The sequence below is a fragment of the Anas platyrhynchos genome, chromosome 4, assembly GCF_047663525.1.
Source record: "Anas platyrhynchos isolate ZD024472 breed Pekin duck chromosome 4, IASCAAS_PekinDuck_T2T, whole genome shotgun sequence".
Classification (NCBI taxonomy): domain Eukaryota; kingdom Metazoa; phylum Chordata; class Aves; order Anseriformes; family Anatidae; genus Anas; species Anas platyrhynchos.
In genome coordinates this window covers 56,015,337-56,030,643 of record NC_092590.1, presented here as the reverse complement: position 1 = coordinate 56,030,643, position 15,307 = coordinate 56,015,337, and the positions used below count along the sequence as shown (strand labels likewise).

Sequence of the window (15,307 nt, the reverse complement as noted above, 5' to 3'; positions counted from 1 at the left end):
CTAGATCACCTCCAACAGAAGAACTTTAAGGGATGAAGAGAGTTATAAAGTTGTTAGCTGCTAGGAAAGTTTTCCTCTAACTATTCCTGGCTTGGTCAAAAATGTGTTTGTTCTATTCACTTGCAGTATTCTTGACTACCTCATGCCAGGAACCAGACTAGTTTTATCTGGACTAAGAGCTAAATACATACAGAAGAAAAAACAGTACATCTTGTCTGGCACGTGGATTTGTCTAAGTACATGTTGAGTAAGGCCATGCATACGTGCAGTCCATATGCTGTTAGTAGGCTTGCATTAAACCACATTTGCTTCAGCTGTTACAGTCACGCTTTTGTGATGGAAAGCCATATTAATGTTGGATTGTATTTTATTTAAAAAAAAATCAAAAAACAGAGCATAGAAGTCTATTACTCATATTATACAATTCTCATCAAGAGTTACATGCTCTAATATCCCATAAACACAGACTCAATTCCATTAAGAACCACCTCATGCATTACTTGTGAGCACAAACCCTTTGAAGCAGGAACAAGTCATCTCCAACTCTATTTCCCTGGCAACCGTACTCTGAAGAGGATAACTGGTTATTCACAGTGCTGCAAAAGCTTCTGAACATGTTTCTTTTGGCATGTGGCAAGGTTCTCTTGCATATATGCAAGGTATTTGGTATCCTGAAGGCATGCACCACCAGCTGTTCAGATTGCTAAACCTGACTCATCCCACGATCCCAGTGTCCCACTGAAGGAATGCAGCAGATGAAAAAAGTTGACTGAAGAAAGCAAGAGAAACACCAGTACCAGTCACCACCTAGCGATCTCCAGAAAACCATGTGCCACTCCCCGGTTTAGAGTTACCCCACAGATTAGTGTGATTTTCACAGAGGAAGTTTTTAAGCGTTTCATGTTTCTACTTCAAACCTCTTAATGCCCAAGGAGGAGTTACCGGCTTGCCCTCTGGTACTGCTGGGGGAAGCCCAGAAGGTGTCTGCCTGCTCAAAGGGTGTGATTTTCCCCTTTTGATTACAGCACCACAGGGTGGTCCTTGCTCTCTGGGTGTTGTATGAAAGCAGCACTAATGAATCAGGAAGAAAAGATGTCCTGATGGAAGATAGTTGGAGTTTAAGCTCCCATAATTTCCACTCTTTTTGGCTATCTTATAACATATTCAAACGAGTCTTGTGATGCAGCAAAAAGCTCGAGGCACATTTGCCCGAAGCACTGAACAATTGCTACTTAGCAAGTCCTCCTCTAGAAGCCATTGAGGTACAGGATCTGAGGGCATCTGGCACAGGAGTACAGCTATTGCCACCAGAGCAGGTAACACTGCCTTGCATTGTCTCCTCAGTTTGGTGTATAAATTCCTGAGGTCTTCAAAGATCTGTCCTAAAGCTCACATTGCATCTGCATTGCTGTGGGTGAATGGTTACAGTGACAGGACTCATTACCAAGTCGCTGATCTTGTGCTTCCAGTACAACTATTGACATAGCACACTTGAAGGCACAGCTGTTGAATAAAACCAGGAGGTGTTCTGTGACTAGTTACAGGATTTATTTATTTTTAAAAAGACATCCCAACACTACTATTATTCAGCTAAGACTTCTATATGCCTTCTAGTTTGAAACCGGTTCATGGTCATCCTTCTCTAGAACTGCACTCCTTTTCACAACCCCATGCAACAAGCCAAACACAAACTTCATAATCTCAAGGATTTTAATAGCACTGGCCAATTGAGAATAAAAACAAGTAAAAATAAAGTAAAGGCAAAAGTATCAAGATACATAGGAACCATTAATTCCTGCTAATTAAATGAGGTAGAAAGCTGACTAACATATGGGGCTGAATTTTTATTTTCAGAACAGCAGAGGATAAGTTTTGCAGATTCATTAAGAAAGCTGCTTTCAGTTGAAGTATAAGCAGAAAGGACGGAAAAAAAAAATAACCATCAGGTAGCTTTGAAGCTACCATTTGCTTTCTGCTTAGGCTGATACCGGATTAAGGTAATTCTGCTTAAATTCAACGTTCAGACAAGCAGCAAGCAGAATGCTCCTCTGCTGAAGATGGGTTGTATTGTGGTAACCGAGGAAAAACTTGCCCCAGGAATCTGATTAACTCAATAATTTACGTGCTGCACATGGAATGTAGGCAAGACAACCAAGAATCACAAGCGAGATTTACCAGTGGATCAGTTCATGGCTGCTAGTCCACTGCCAATGACATGATAGATGTCTGCAAAACTATCTGGCCTCCCAACAGACACAGCTCAGACCGCACCCGGGCCTGTTGATCCCAGTCAGGATCAGGGCATTACGGCTGCAGTCAGCTCTGGGTTAGGGCTCAACCCAAACCTATTAAGAGAGAAGTTCTAAGCAAATTTGACTCCACTGCCATTTAAAGCAGGGATTCAACAGGGGAAAGAATTAACCCCAGAGGAAAATTTTAAAAAGCAAGGCCAAAGTTCCTGATCACTATCTACAACTGGACTGAAGTAAAAAGATGTTCCATTTTTTTCTCTCCCCCACATCACTTGAAACATTTAAAGTGCAATTTAGGAACATTTCTGGAAGCAAAAATTTGCAGTTTGATGGTAACTTTTCCACTTAAAAGGTTGTTTCATTATTAAAAACAGGTCAGTACCATCTTCAGTAACCAAAAAATTGCTATAAAAATAGAGATTTGAAAATAGACTGAATTCACATGTACCGGGTACCATTTCTAGTGTAAAATTGCTTTTAGTTTATGAAAAATATTTTTCCTTAAAAAAGCATAGGCTTACAGTTATTATCCTTAAGAAGGTCCACATAGTTCCTTTAGTACCTACTAAACATTATACTCTAGGCTTTTTGACAGGTGGGTCCTGCAGGCTGAACTTGGGAATTTCACAAGAAGAAGCGAAAGGGATTCTTTTTGCTGACACCTTCTTCCCAATTGTTTCAATCTGAAAGAGAAAGCACATTTAGCAAGTGAGCATGGCAAAGTAGCAGAGTCACACAGGCAGAATCATGAGGAATACATGAACTAAAACCAGGGTGATGACTACATTTGATGAACGCTAGCATAGTAGAAGCTATAAAGCAGTGTGCCCAGGGAGAGTTAATGGAAGTATTAATACAGAAACTGAAAATAAAAGCACAAAAATTTAAAGGAAAAGAAAAAGCCTTTCAGGGGCTCCCACTTCACATATCTAAAGAGCTGCATCCTGCAAATTTAAGCATTTGTGCGCCTTATCTTCCATAAGACTATCAGTTCAAAAAAAAAAATAAAAGATACCAAGAGGGAAGGTCTATGGCCATGATAGAAGTCACTGTGCTGTCACAAATTCTGTCTCTACTAGACATTTTTCAAGGCATGCTTATACTGTTGAATATTGATGGCAGAGTCTAACATAGCTTGGTGTTTAGGAGTATGAGTTTTTAAAGTACCAGAAAGGTACTAAAGGAAAAGCGCACTAGTGAACAGAGACAAGTACAGATTGATTTAAATTTAAAGCCTCTCCTGAAGAGAACAGTTTCTCCTACCCTCACCCCCTTGCTATTCCATCATTTTGCTGTGCAGAAGCAGAAGAAAAACCCCAGAAGCATCACCCAGCTGGTTACCTGGAAGCCAATGACTTGCAGCTCATTATGAAGATCATCAAGAACTCTCCTACCATCAAAGATAAATGCAGGCTTCAGCATCTTCTTGTGAATACGTTCATAATCCAGCTCCTGTAAAAAGCAATTAAAGCATACAGAATAAATATGTAGCTTGACACTGTTTATTTTCCCTCAGTTAAGTTTAAAGATGATATTTTTACCTTAAACATGTCCCATTCAGTGCAAATTACAAGGGCATGAGCACCATCACAGGCTTCATATGGATCTTTACTTATAGTCACCAGGCGAGACACTGTAACAGAAGGAAAATAAAGTTTTGTTCTGCAGACATCTGTGGCAATCTGGTGCACTCCTTGAAAGAGGGTCTTTGTCACCCCATTCAAAAAAGGTGAGTTTTGGGTCACTTATCTAGAGATGTCTTATGTCATTATTTAATGACAAAGTGGCAAGCTGCTTTCATTACATTTATATCTGATGTCCAAATAGAATCTGGTATTTTAATGTTTGAAATTAAGCACTCAAATTTGATTTAAACATAGTCAGGAGCATTTCTAGAACTGGAAGCTACTATCAACTGGTCAAATGCCAACTCTCAAAGGTTATAGACTACAACACCAGCATACCACAGTTGCTGTTCAATGCTCACTTCACACTACCAAAAAAAAATCCATGTCTCATTGCATACACTAAAGGCTGCATTTATCATACCTGCCTCAGCAGCTGCCTAGAGGCAACCCTCCCATCATCCTCAAATTCAAGGACATGTCAAATAACACACACCTTCCTCACCACAGGTCGTTTCCAGCCACTCTTCACCACTAGAAACAACCCAGGAGAAAGCTCTACAATGAATTCTGGAATTATTTATTCACTTCTGCTTTACATGGGCAGGCAAGATAGGACTCTGCACACAAAGTTGTTCACAGAATAACACTAATCTCTCCTACTACTGGACCTTCTTGTTTCTCTTCTTTTAAATTATGCAGAGAAAACTCTTTCATATATTCAAAGGAGTATTTGTTAAAAGAAATGATACAATAGAACAGAATTAGCCTTTGCCTATAAAGGCTAAGGGAGAAGCGTTACAGTAATCTCCTGAACCATACCAATCTTCTACTTTAAGTGTAACCAGCAGCACATCATTGCCAGGGTGAAATGAATACACAGTATTTAAACAGACTTTGCATATTTTGAGAATAGGGTGGGGGGTTTCTTCTTGTTGCAGGGTGCATGGAAACTTTACATGAGCATTCTTACCTTGGTTATCTTCTGAGACACCTGGGTGTGAGAGATCCAAGATGATTTGTTCCTTAGGTACTTTGGGATCATAGATGTGGAGCTTTGCTCCTTCATCCATTAAATACTTGCTAATGTAGATACTGGATGACTCCCTAGGGAAGAGAATTAAACAGCTGAAGAACCTGATGTTATGTGCTAAATAATGCAAGTCTTCAAGTGTCATGATATGCAATGCCAGAGCCTTTACAATGGTTTTGCATTAGTGATAATCCATGCCAACAATAAATTAAAGATTTTGAGGGAGGCCAAGAAGAATAATACAAAATAAAAATATAAAAAAAGCTTACATCTCTTTCACTGAATCATGTAAGAAAGACAGTACGCCCCAGCACTCCTACTGACCATAAGTAACGAGGCATCACTTTCATAAGTGTGCAGTTGGGGAGAGTTTTATAAAGTCTGCCCTTTACAGAAAGAAGGAATTAAACATCTTTGGGGAAACAAAGCTGAAATTTTGTTTTCAAATAACAATTTAGAGTCAGTTGAAAAAAATATTTGCATTCTTTACTGTGGAGAAGGAAGGACTCAAACAATTGTGCCCTGTGCAAGTTAAGGACTAAACACAGTGAGTTATCTGTTCTAGCTTCTGAATGATTCAGGTATGTTACAGAGACCAAGAATCAGTTGTCTCACCCATTTAGGAGCCACTATCCATACAACAAAGCAGTTCATTCAAAAAGAGGTTAAGGATCCCATATTTGATCTGTTTTCATTAACAGAATTGAGCTGGTTTAGCTGGACAGCTGTAACAAGAGTAGGGAATCCATATTAGCACACTGATTTCACTGTCTTACCTGGTATCCCCAGTATCCTTTTTGAATGCAAACCCTAGAATAGCAATCTTCTTATCAGTGACAGTATTGAACAAACTGTCAATAATACGGGAAGCAAACCTTCGCCTCTGGTAATCATTCATGTCTATTACCTGAAATTATAAAAACATCGTGGTTTAAAAGAGAGCCATTTTAAACTGTAACTGGATTCTGCTAATAATCGAAGCCAAACTAGCCATGCAAGTTTAAAAGAGACTTGAAAGAGAAAGCCAAGTATTTTTACTCAGCATCATAAATAATCCAAAGGTAAGTTCAGTTCATTTATCACTTTGAGATAGATACAATTTTAATCAATGACTACAAATGCATTTATATACATACACACCCCATCTTGTATCAGCTAGTTCAAAGGCTAGGCTTTTTCTGGTTTGTGATGTTAAAAAAAAGTAAGTTACTACCTGTTCGTTCCGGGCAGAAACATGGAAAGCAGTTTCAGTGCTAAGAGTACCTGATGTCACATGGACATCCCATTGCCAGATGTATATTTTCCTACCTGCCATATCTGATTGCTGTGAGAACACTTTAGATTTTTATTTTTTATTTTTTTAATACATTTTAACTGATTTTGGTGCATAAAACTAGCGTGATTAAACTAGACTTGAAAGCGTCTTGGTTTTGTTATTACACAGAAGTAGGTTCATTCAGCCTGGCTGTTCTAGTGCTTTCCTCCCAGCCTGCTTCAAACTTTGATCCCCAGCCTTGGACACACAGGGCACCAGATCGCTGGTAGAACAGGGAAGGCAGGTTCCCCACCTAGTCAATGTTTACCATGAACTGACATGGAAGTGTCAGAAATCAATAGAAGAGTATAATTCAACTCAAAGCAGGAATTAACAGAAGCTTAACATAGCTGGTGGCTGATGTTATGCAACATAAGGTATGAACAATACAGAAGGATATTGGTGAGCTGGGTTTCTTTGAGGAAAGGAAATAAAAGCAGGGAGATTATTCAACAGGGAAAGGTGGTGATGGGGAACATAAGCCTAACAGGTGACAGGGCAAGAGGGATACATTGCTTTCTGTATGTATGTTGTCAAGTGAAGACTTCAGTCCACTGACAGTGCCATATTCGTGCTGCAGGGACTGGTTTCACAGCTGCTTATTGCCCATGTGCATTACATGGGCACCTGGGCACTGTGGGCTGGGACAGATGAACCTCTGCAAGCTGACAGTGCTCTGAAGAAGAAGGTGCACGTAAGGGATCACACTATGCGAGCACAGCACTTTGGCTGCTGCAGGGTTAGGATAAGGTAGTCTTCCTGTCTGATCTGTCCACAGCTTAAGTAATATGGAAACACTGCAAAGAACTACTCTTAAACCAGGGTAAGAGAACTTAAAAGCAATAAAAGTTTTAAACTAGTTCATTTATGTTAACATAAGCCTAAAGGGTTCACTGCTAATTAAAAAAAAAAAAAAAAAAACATACAGAGCAAGCCATAAGTGTTCATACACATTTGGGCTGCCAAGACTTCAGCTAGGTTGCATAAGGGAAGTATCCTTATGATCTCAGAGGACAAAGAACCAAACCAATTTGTCTCTTGTCTCTTTAAAGACTAGTAGTTTTACCATTCTTCACCAGATTATCAAGTCGCTGTGGTTAGTTCCTGCAGCTCCCACTGCTCCAGGGATGGTCTGCTTTCATCTTATGCTGAGTAAACTGAAGGATGACTAACCTTCACAAGTTTGAGGAGTTATGAGTAACATCCAGCCACATTTCAGATAATTAGAAAAGAATACTTTTCACTTTTTGGGGAATAGATTCCTGCAAAGCCAGAACTAGGAGTCCAGATACACTTGTACTTTGCATTTTCTTTTGCTACTTCCAAACAGCTTCCCAATCCATTTGGTTCAGACAAGCTAATTCACTCCAAATAAAGCCTACAGAGTGTACATGTGGACAATACTCAAGAGCTGAAGAAACAACACCCCATGGCAAAAAAAGAGTGAAAAGGAAACTTGTACCTGTTGCCAGTATCTGGCTACTTCAGGTAAGTTCAGTGCCTCACAAAGGTACACTAAATTCAAGACATCCTTCTGAAAACAGCTACCTCCAAACCCTGAAAAAAGAAGAAGGTTATTTTACAGGTGGCTTGCATTAGTAAGGTACTATTCTAACCCAGTCTTTATAATCAAATAGTTTTTGGCAATCATTGACAGTCAGCATTATAGGTGTTTGTTTGTTCCCCCTCCCCCCCCCAGGATGTCACTGCTAACAAATGAAAACCCCTAGGGATCTTTCAGAGTCCAACACCTGGAGCTACTTCGTCAGTTACAAAAGCCTTAATGTCTGCTTCGGATCCCATTAAGTCAACAGAAGTTTTAAACCTGTCTCAATGGATCACAAGAGTCTCTAGATAATAGGATGTTTTTATCAATAGAGGGTAGACAAGCTCCTAGGTTTGCTCACCCCCCACCTAGAGATGTGTATGACTATTTCTCAGAATAAGCATGCAAAGATTAGGTTCTTCCCCTTCCCCCCAACCCCAAATGGCTGTTTAATCATAGCCAAGAACTTAAAGACCACCACAGCTAAGAGAGAATGTAAAAAAAAAAAGTCAGTAGAAGGATCCTTGACCCTTAGAACTTCAGAGTCCCAGAAGCAACACATTGTAGGATGAATTATAATAACCAAATACAATTTGGAAGTGTATTTACTGTATACTTCCACTCTTGCGTGGACTTCTAAAAGAGGTTAATTTAATAAGGTTATTTTGTGTGGATTTTGTGCTTCACATTACCTAGTCTAGAACACCCTCCATCCTATACATTTCACCAGAAAGTATTTTTATGCTAGCACCTTACAGCAATATTTTTCTGTGCTGTAGAAGATTTTTTGATTATCAGATTATGTATTTCAAAGCACTATTAGTAGACCTATTGCAATAATAAATGGAAGCCCAAAAGGAGGAAAAAAAGAGTTTCCACTTACCAACACTGGCTTTCAGAAACTTATTTCCAATTCTTTGGTCTGTTCCAATAGCTCTTGCTACTTCTTCAACATCTGCCCCCGTAGCTTCACACAGAGCACTGATTGAGTTAATGCTGCTGATTCTTTGGGCAAGGAAAGCATTAGCTGCCTGTAGATAAGAAAAAACAACATAGTATAGAAAACTTAATTCCTCTGGAAACCAGAGAGCCCACAGGTCAATGAGTGAGATACTAAAGTAATTCTTCCTCCAGTACTATGTAGCTCTGTTGAGCGACTAAATAGTAATAAGCAGTTTAATACATGTATTAAACATGTATTAATACATGTACAGCTAATTAATGAGATCTAAACAGAATAATTCAATATTTAACTTGCAGACTTGGAAACATTTCATGAAGGTAGCCAGTTTCTGCAGTACTGATGGTTTATTTAGTAACGACACAGCAATAAATGTGAGGCAAGGATTTCATGGAAAATTGATATTATCTATTAGATCAACCAAGATCATTGGAAAAGATGAATATCCTTTGACATTCACTGGGTCCTCCAAACCCTGTCTGTCTTTCCTAGCTGCATCAATCAGTTTCAGTGAACTGCTTAAGAGCTTCATCTCACTTGCATCCTTCACCCACTACAGAGACAGGTCGTAAGTAGTACTAACCAGTTTAGAAAGTTCTGATGACCAGGTGTTGGTGGTGAGGATTTTCTCTTTGGGCACCCAGTGCTCATAAACAGCACAGAGTGCACGGACAGCTTTCTGTCCCTCTGGAGAGTCGTCTCCACCAATAAGCACTCTGTCCGGGTTCTTCAGGTCCTTGATGGCTGTTCCTTCTGCGAGGAACTCTGGGTTAGACAGCACCTGCAAGCACACAGGTGAAGCGTGAAATAAAGAACAGCTAAAAAGCAAAGCCAGCACCCTTAAAACACAACTCAAAGATTATGCTTACCTGTAAATCCAGGTTAGGCTTTGTATTGGCATCAAATATCCGCCGAATGCTCTCTGCAGCACGAACTGGCACTGTGCTCTTCTCAGTGACAATTTTGTAGCCATTGGAGTTTTGTACAATTCGTCTAGCACAAGCTTCAATGTATTTCAGGTCAGCAGCTCGGCCTTTTCCCATCCCATAGGTCTTTGTGGGAGTGTTAACCTAGTTACAGATACATAGGCAGAGGAGAAACATTATAGGTCTCTCAATTTCACCTATTCAGTTGGTCCTGTGTTAGGACAGACACTTTGTTTCCCTGAACCCAGTTTGGTTCTGCCCCTCAATTACTCCAGTTGCCCTATCAGATGAACAGCTATTAGCTCTCTCAATTACCCATCTTGTCTTCCAAAGTAAGCTCACTGGCCTCTACTCAAACAAAAGCAATTCATAACAGCTCTGCAGGCTTCTAGGAAGCTTAGGCCCTATCCTGGACACAGCAATAATTTCTTTATTGCTACAGACAGCCATCTTTTGTTTCTTGTCCAATGTAGGAAGTGTTAAAATTCACATTATAAGAGTCTTGCAACTAGTGAGGCAGTTAAACCCACTTTGCATTGGTTTTAAATCTAGGTGTAGAGCTGCTGAAAATCACTTTATACACAAAAGAAAATGTTTAGATTAAGACAAAGGGTCTTTTTTATTAGAAACTCAAGGAAATAGCAACAACACAAGAACTGCTGTGATTTTACAAGTCAGTGACCGGAACCCAGGTGGCCACACATGGGTTGTATTAGTGGCAGTCTTCCAGCCAAGTAGCATTCATTTTAGCCTTCATGAATGGAGAAAAATACCAATCAGGAGAGCGCTGCACTGAGGTGCCCAACAAAGAGAGGATCTCAAGAAAAGAGGACTTTAGTAACAAGTCTCAGTTGTGATCTTCACCAAGATGAATAGAAGCCAGTCCTTCTGGACTCTGTATTGGGTACAACCTTCTCTACTAAGAGAGGTCACACTGCTTAATGTTTGACTGGATCTGCTTCTTAGAGGTGTCAACAGCTTAAAAATATCAGGGCCTCCTAAAGGATATTTAGGAAAATTCCTGCCAGCTCCTACCATTAATATACAGCTTCTAGAAGTAAGTCACCTTTGTAACCAGTGCTCAGTATATGATTTTGCATCCCAGTCTTGGAATCATATCAAACCTAGCCTTCAGTACACTACAGTGACAGATCTGCACTAAATCCTGCTCTAGAGCCCCAAATACTTAATCAAGCTAAACATCAGCGTTATCATTTTGACTTAAGGCCTGTTGGCCTGCCAAGTGTTCTGTTGGCTACAAGAAACCAAGTGCAAGATAAAGATAAGAAGTTTACTGCTCTTCCCCACAGCGTACAGAAAGACAAGGAGAAATCTGTGACAGCGACATGACATGGCTAAACGAACCCATACGATAAAACAAAGGCCTCTTCCCAACATAAAAAAGCAACACATAAGATACAAACATACACAACCCCCTAAACTTACAGAAATAAATACAAGGTCAGCTTCTCTAATGGCATCATCAATACTGGTAGAAAAGAAGAGATTTTTTCCTCGGCAGGCCTCTACCACTTCTTTTAACCCTGGCTGAAAAAAAGCAGAAAAAAAAGAACAGTTATGGTTAATGCAGTACATTAGTCTTTTGGGGCATACAGAACAGTAGAATTACATGCCCAAACAGGCAGCATATAATTTCAGATAGAGACTTTTCTGCTCAGTGTGGCATATTTTCAGTCTGTCAAATGTAAAGCAAAGCTTATGTAGCTTTATACAGGGGCAAAAATAAATAAACCCTTTTCTTAGTCAAGACACTCAAAACAGTCTCAGATTTCAGCCACACTGAGTTGCTATTTACACAACAGGTTTTAGGCTCCAGTTATTCACATGCTTAGCTCTACTGCCATGAACAACAATTAACATCACTCTACAGGTTCTTTAAGTAGATTCAAGAACAAAGTCTTACAATATTCCCAAGGCTGCAGGGAATAAAAAAGCATTTGCAACTCTCCTTGTCCCTCAGCTACACATTCCATGATCTCCCAAACAAGTAAACTCAGATCTAACAAACTGATTCACTATTTAAAAACAAACAAACAAACCCACAGAATCAATTTACACTAAGTTAACAACCTCAAATCCAATGAAAGAGGCAACAGATTGACAAAAAGGAGTTGTCCTTCTCTCCTGTGTCTACCACACGTTTGTACCAGATTACCAGACTAAATACTAAATTTATCCAGGAACCACACCTGCAGTGTGGAAGAATCATGGGCACAATCTGATGAGATTCTTTCCAGATACACAGACAGTGCTAGAACACTTTTCCTTCCCTCAACACCTCCACTCAGACAAGGGGAGCAGGTCACGTGTACATGAACAAGCCTCTGTACTAGGATGGGCTATAGAATGTTTTAGTTTAGATATGTTTGTCATAGATAAGAGAAGCCTTTATATTCTGTTTGATAATAAAGTCACACACACTGTAACCCGGCAATCATGTCCCTAACTTGTGAGATGCCTATCATGACATGAGGTATTTGAATAAGTGCCAGGAAGGCAAAGGTTCACTGTAGGGAGAGAGAGGAAAACGAAGTAGAAGCTTTCTTATGCAAGGCATTTTTGCTGTCTCACTTTATACCAGATATCTCTCTGAAAAGGAAAAGAAAGGTCAACATAGGCAGAATAACCCGTCAAATATTTTATCTATAGCCTTATTGGGATGTAAATAGAGAGGTAGCTCATAGAGAGTGAAAGAATTTCATTGTACCTTCTGACACTGGGAAGAAAAAAAAATGAAATAAAAAATACAAAAACCTCTGTGTGCAGTGACTCAAATTTACAACTGTCTGAACTAGTTCTTGGCAGTTTTTATACATTCTTTGTAAGGAAAGGACAGTTCCAGGAAACAGATGTTGTGCTGTTTAGTTTTTTTAATTGTGTGCGCTTTTAGCTTTAAAAAAAAAAAAAAAAAAAAGACAAGATTATTTTTACTTAAACTCTAAGTGTTGTAGTCTACATGTTAATACCAAAGTACTTCCTTTTGTGATCTTTGTTCAAGTCTTGCCTGCTAATCTGACCATTACACACATTTTCCTTTGAATATGCTTGACAAAGGAAGTCTACTCATCTCTGCGTAGTCACACTATTTTATTTTATTTTTTACTACTTTTACAAACTAAGTGTTACAGCACAGACAGGATTCAGAAGACTTCTTATAGCCAGAAGAAGCAGTAACTGCTAGTAACAGCACCTCGTCATTAGGAACCAAATGAGATAAGTTTTCATTCCCACATAAGAATGGAACCTGAACCTAGAACAATTATATCTCATGAAACAATGAAGAGGAGAGAAGAATGAAGGGCAGAAATCCTTTTTAGCATTAGGGAAGTACTTACTACACTTTCAAATTAAAGGCCTTCTGTAACAAAGGAAAAAACAGTATGATGCTTTTAGAAATCATTTTAATATGTCCTAAGACCCTTAGGCTAAACTGGAGGTTTATAGTATAAGTAAGACAGGAACATGACCATCCTCATCTAACAACACGGTTAAGATGGGCAGCACAGGCTGGATTTTGGCAGCATTCAGAACAGAACAAGCTTATCGCCCACAATTACACATCAATATTGTGCAATAACACAGCAGATATCTATAACTGAGTAAGAGCACTACGTTATGGTTAAATAGATGGCAGGAGAAAGTCAGCATGATTTAGCACAACTCACTAGGAAAACAGTGATGTTTGTCATTACTAGGCCATTGGTAAATAACCTCTAAGCACCCTCCCACACCAGATATCAAATTCTTGTTTCCAAAATCTGGCTTAATGAGCGGCTCATTTTGGAGGCCGTCATTGTGCTACTCTGAGCGAGCTTCAGAGGTGGGCCACGAGGAAGTGCCATGTGGTGCAAGGGAAGCAGACGCAGGGCTGGCTGAGAGGAGAGATACCAGGGAGATGACTTTACCTCGTAAATGGGGAGCGTGTCCGAATTCCAGGCGTTGATCCTGGCCTCGTTGACGTCCACGACGGTGACGGTGATGTTGGGGCACATCTGGGCGATCACGCTGCAGGTTGGCCCCCCGACATAGCCCGCACCGATGCAGCAGATCTTCTTGATTTCAAACATGATGGCTCTGGCAAGAAGGGGAGAGGAAAGGCGAGAGGCGGGGGTCAGGAAGCCTCAAAGCATCCCTGCTCCTCCGCCGGGCTGCCACAAAGAAGCGCGTCCGTGCAGCGGGATCCTAAACGCGAGGCACAATTAATAGGCAAAGCTTCCAGATCCTGAGCACCCAGGAGGCGTTTTTGGAGGCCACCCCGCAGCACAAACACCCCCCTTCAGCCGGGGAAGGGCCGGGGGCGGGGAGGGAGGGAAAGGGAAGGGGAAAGGAAGGGGAGAGGCGCCTCGGCCGCGGCCTCCGCAGCCCGGGGAGGGAGCCAGGCCGGCAGCCGCGGCACTTACAGCCTGCGGGCAGCGGGGCTGAGGCGATGGATGCTCGGCGAGCTCAACACGACGCTCCGCTGCCAGCCGGGCGGCGGCTATTTAAAGGGCCGCCGCGGGGCTGAGGCGGCCGCTTCATGCCGTGAAAGCCGAGCGAGGCCCGGCCCCGGTTCCTCCCTTCCCGCGGGGCCGGGGCGGAGCAGATCGGAGCGGAGCGGAGCGGGGCCCGCCCGCCTCCTCCCTCCTCCCGCCCTCCTCTGGCCCCGCCGGCGAATGGGCGCCGGACACCTCAGGCGCCGAGCCCGCCCCGCCCCGCCCTGAGGGGCCGCAGGGCCCCCGGGCGCGCATGGGGTCTCCGCGGCCTCCCCCCGCTGTGAGGGGGCTGCGGGCAGCTCCGAGCCCCCCCCGGGCTCCGCTCGGCTCGGGGCGATGGGAGGGGGTGGCGCCGGGGTCGCCTCTTGTGCCGCCTCAGGGGGTTGTGAGGGGAGGGCTGCGTTTTGGTGGCCAAATATGAGGGTGAAGCGTGTTTGGTCCTTCGGCTGTGCTTACCAGGAAACAAAATTAGAAGCACAGAATCATTAAAGTTGGAGAAGAGCTCCAAGATCGTCTGGTCCAGCCACCCCCCAACACCAGTGTCACTCACAAAGCCATGTCCCTAAGCACCGCGTCCAACCTTCCCTTGAATGCCCTCAGGGACCGTGACCTCGCCACCTCCCTGGGCAACCCCTTTCCAAATAAATTCATCATTCCTTCTCCCTCCTGTACTACAGGGCCCTCTGAGCAAAGCAGTGTTGTTACAAGCGTGGACAGCTAACAATAAAAACCCAGCGTTTAAAGTCCCACAGTAAGGCACTACAATGAGCTTGCACTTTCTTGCTCTCATGATCTGGGCACTGCCCAAGGATCCGGTGCCCGTTTGTATCAAAGTTCTTGGATATGACTCTTGACTTTGTATAAATGCCGTGTGTTTCTGTTATACTTTGTCTGACCTTGGGATTGGAAAGATTGTGAAAAATCTCCTGCCTCCTTCTCCAGTCACTTAGAAGATTACTTTTGTGTGACAACTGCAATACTGTAGCCTTCGTGCTTTTAAGAGATCACTGTTTCTATGTCAAATGTTTCCAGATTAGATGGGTAATACATGTAAATCCTAGCTGACAGTGTTGATAAGTACTGCCTTGTTCTCATATGGCGTTTTCACCCATAGATGTTCAAGTATGTTTAAAACAGATTGGATTCAGTATTTCTG

The 15,307-nt window shown here is 41.8% G+C and overlaps 1 protein-coding gene across 1 annotated transcript; it reads right to left on the bottom strand.

Annotated features, from left to right (window-relative positions):
* Positions 1-349: 349 nt before the first annotated feature.
* UGDH (UDP-glucose 6-dehydrogenase) lies at positions 350-14,312 on the bottom strand. The gene is made up of 12 exons (XM_027457228.3): positions 14,080-14,312; positions 13,585-13,753; positions 11,105-11,206; positions 9,602-9,802; positions 9,316-9,513; positions 8,655-8,802; positions 7,688-7,782; positions 5,687-5,817; positions 4,851-4,984; positions 3,794-3,885; positions 3,594-3,704; positions 350-2,935 (listed from the first exon to the last, which is right to left on the bottom strand). The coding sequence occupies exons 2-12, from the start codon at positions 13,744-13,746 to the stop codon at positions 2,825-2,827; spliced, it is 1,485 nt and encodes a 494-aa protein (XP_027313029.2). The 5' UTR covers positions 13,747-13,753; positions 14,080-14,312; the 3' UTR covers positions 350-2,824.
* Between the last annotated feature and the right edge of the window lie 995 nt (positions 14,313-15,307).

What these genes read in the sequence shown, in the direction of transcription:
- UGDH (XM_027457228.3), bottom strand. Translation starts at nt 13,746, where the DNA reads ATGTTTGAAATCAAGAAGATCTGCTGCATCGGTGCGGGCTATGTCGGG. An exon ending in ACACGCTCCCCATTTACGAG is followed by an intron (nt 11,207 to 13,584) that starts GTAAAGTCATCT and finishes GCTTTTTTTCAG; the next exon opens with CCAGGGTTAAAAGAAGTGGT. An exon ending in AAGGATACTGGGGATACCAG is followed by an intron (nt 4,985 to 5,686) that starts GTAAGACAGTGA and finishes TCTCTTCCCTAG; the next exon opens with GGAGTCATCCAGTATCTACA.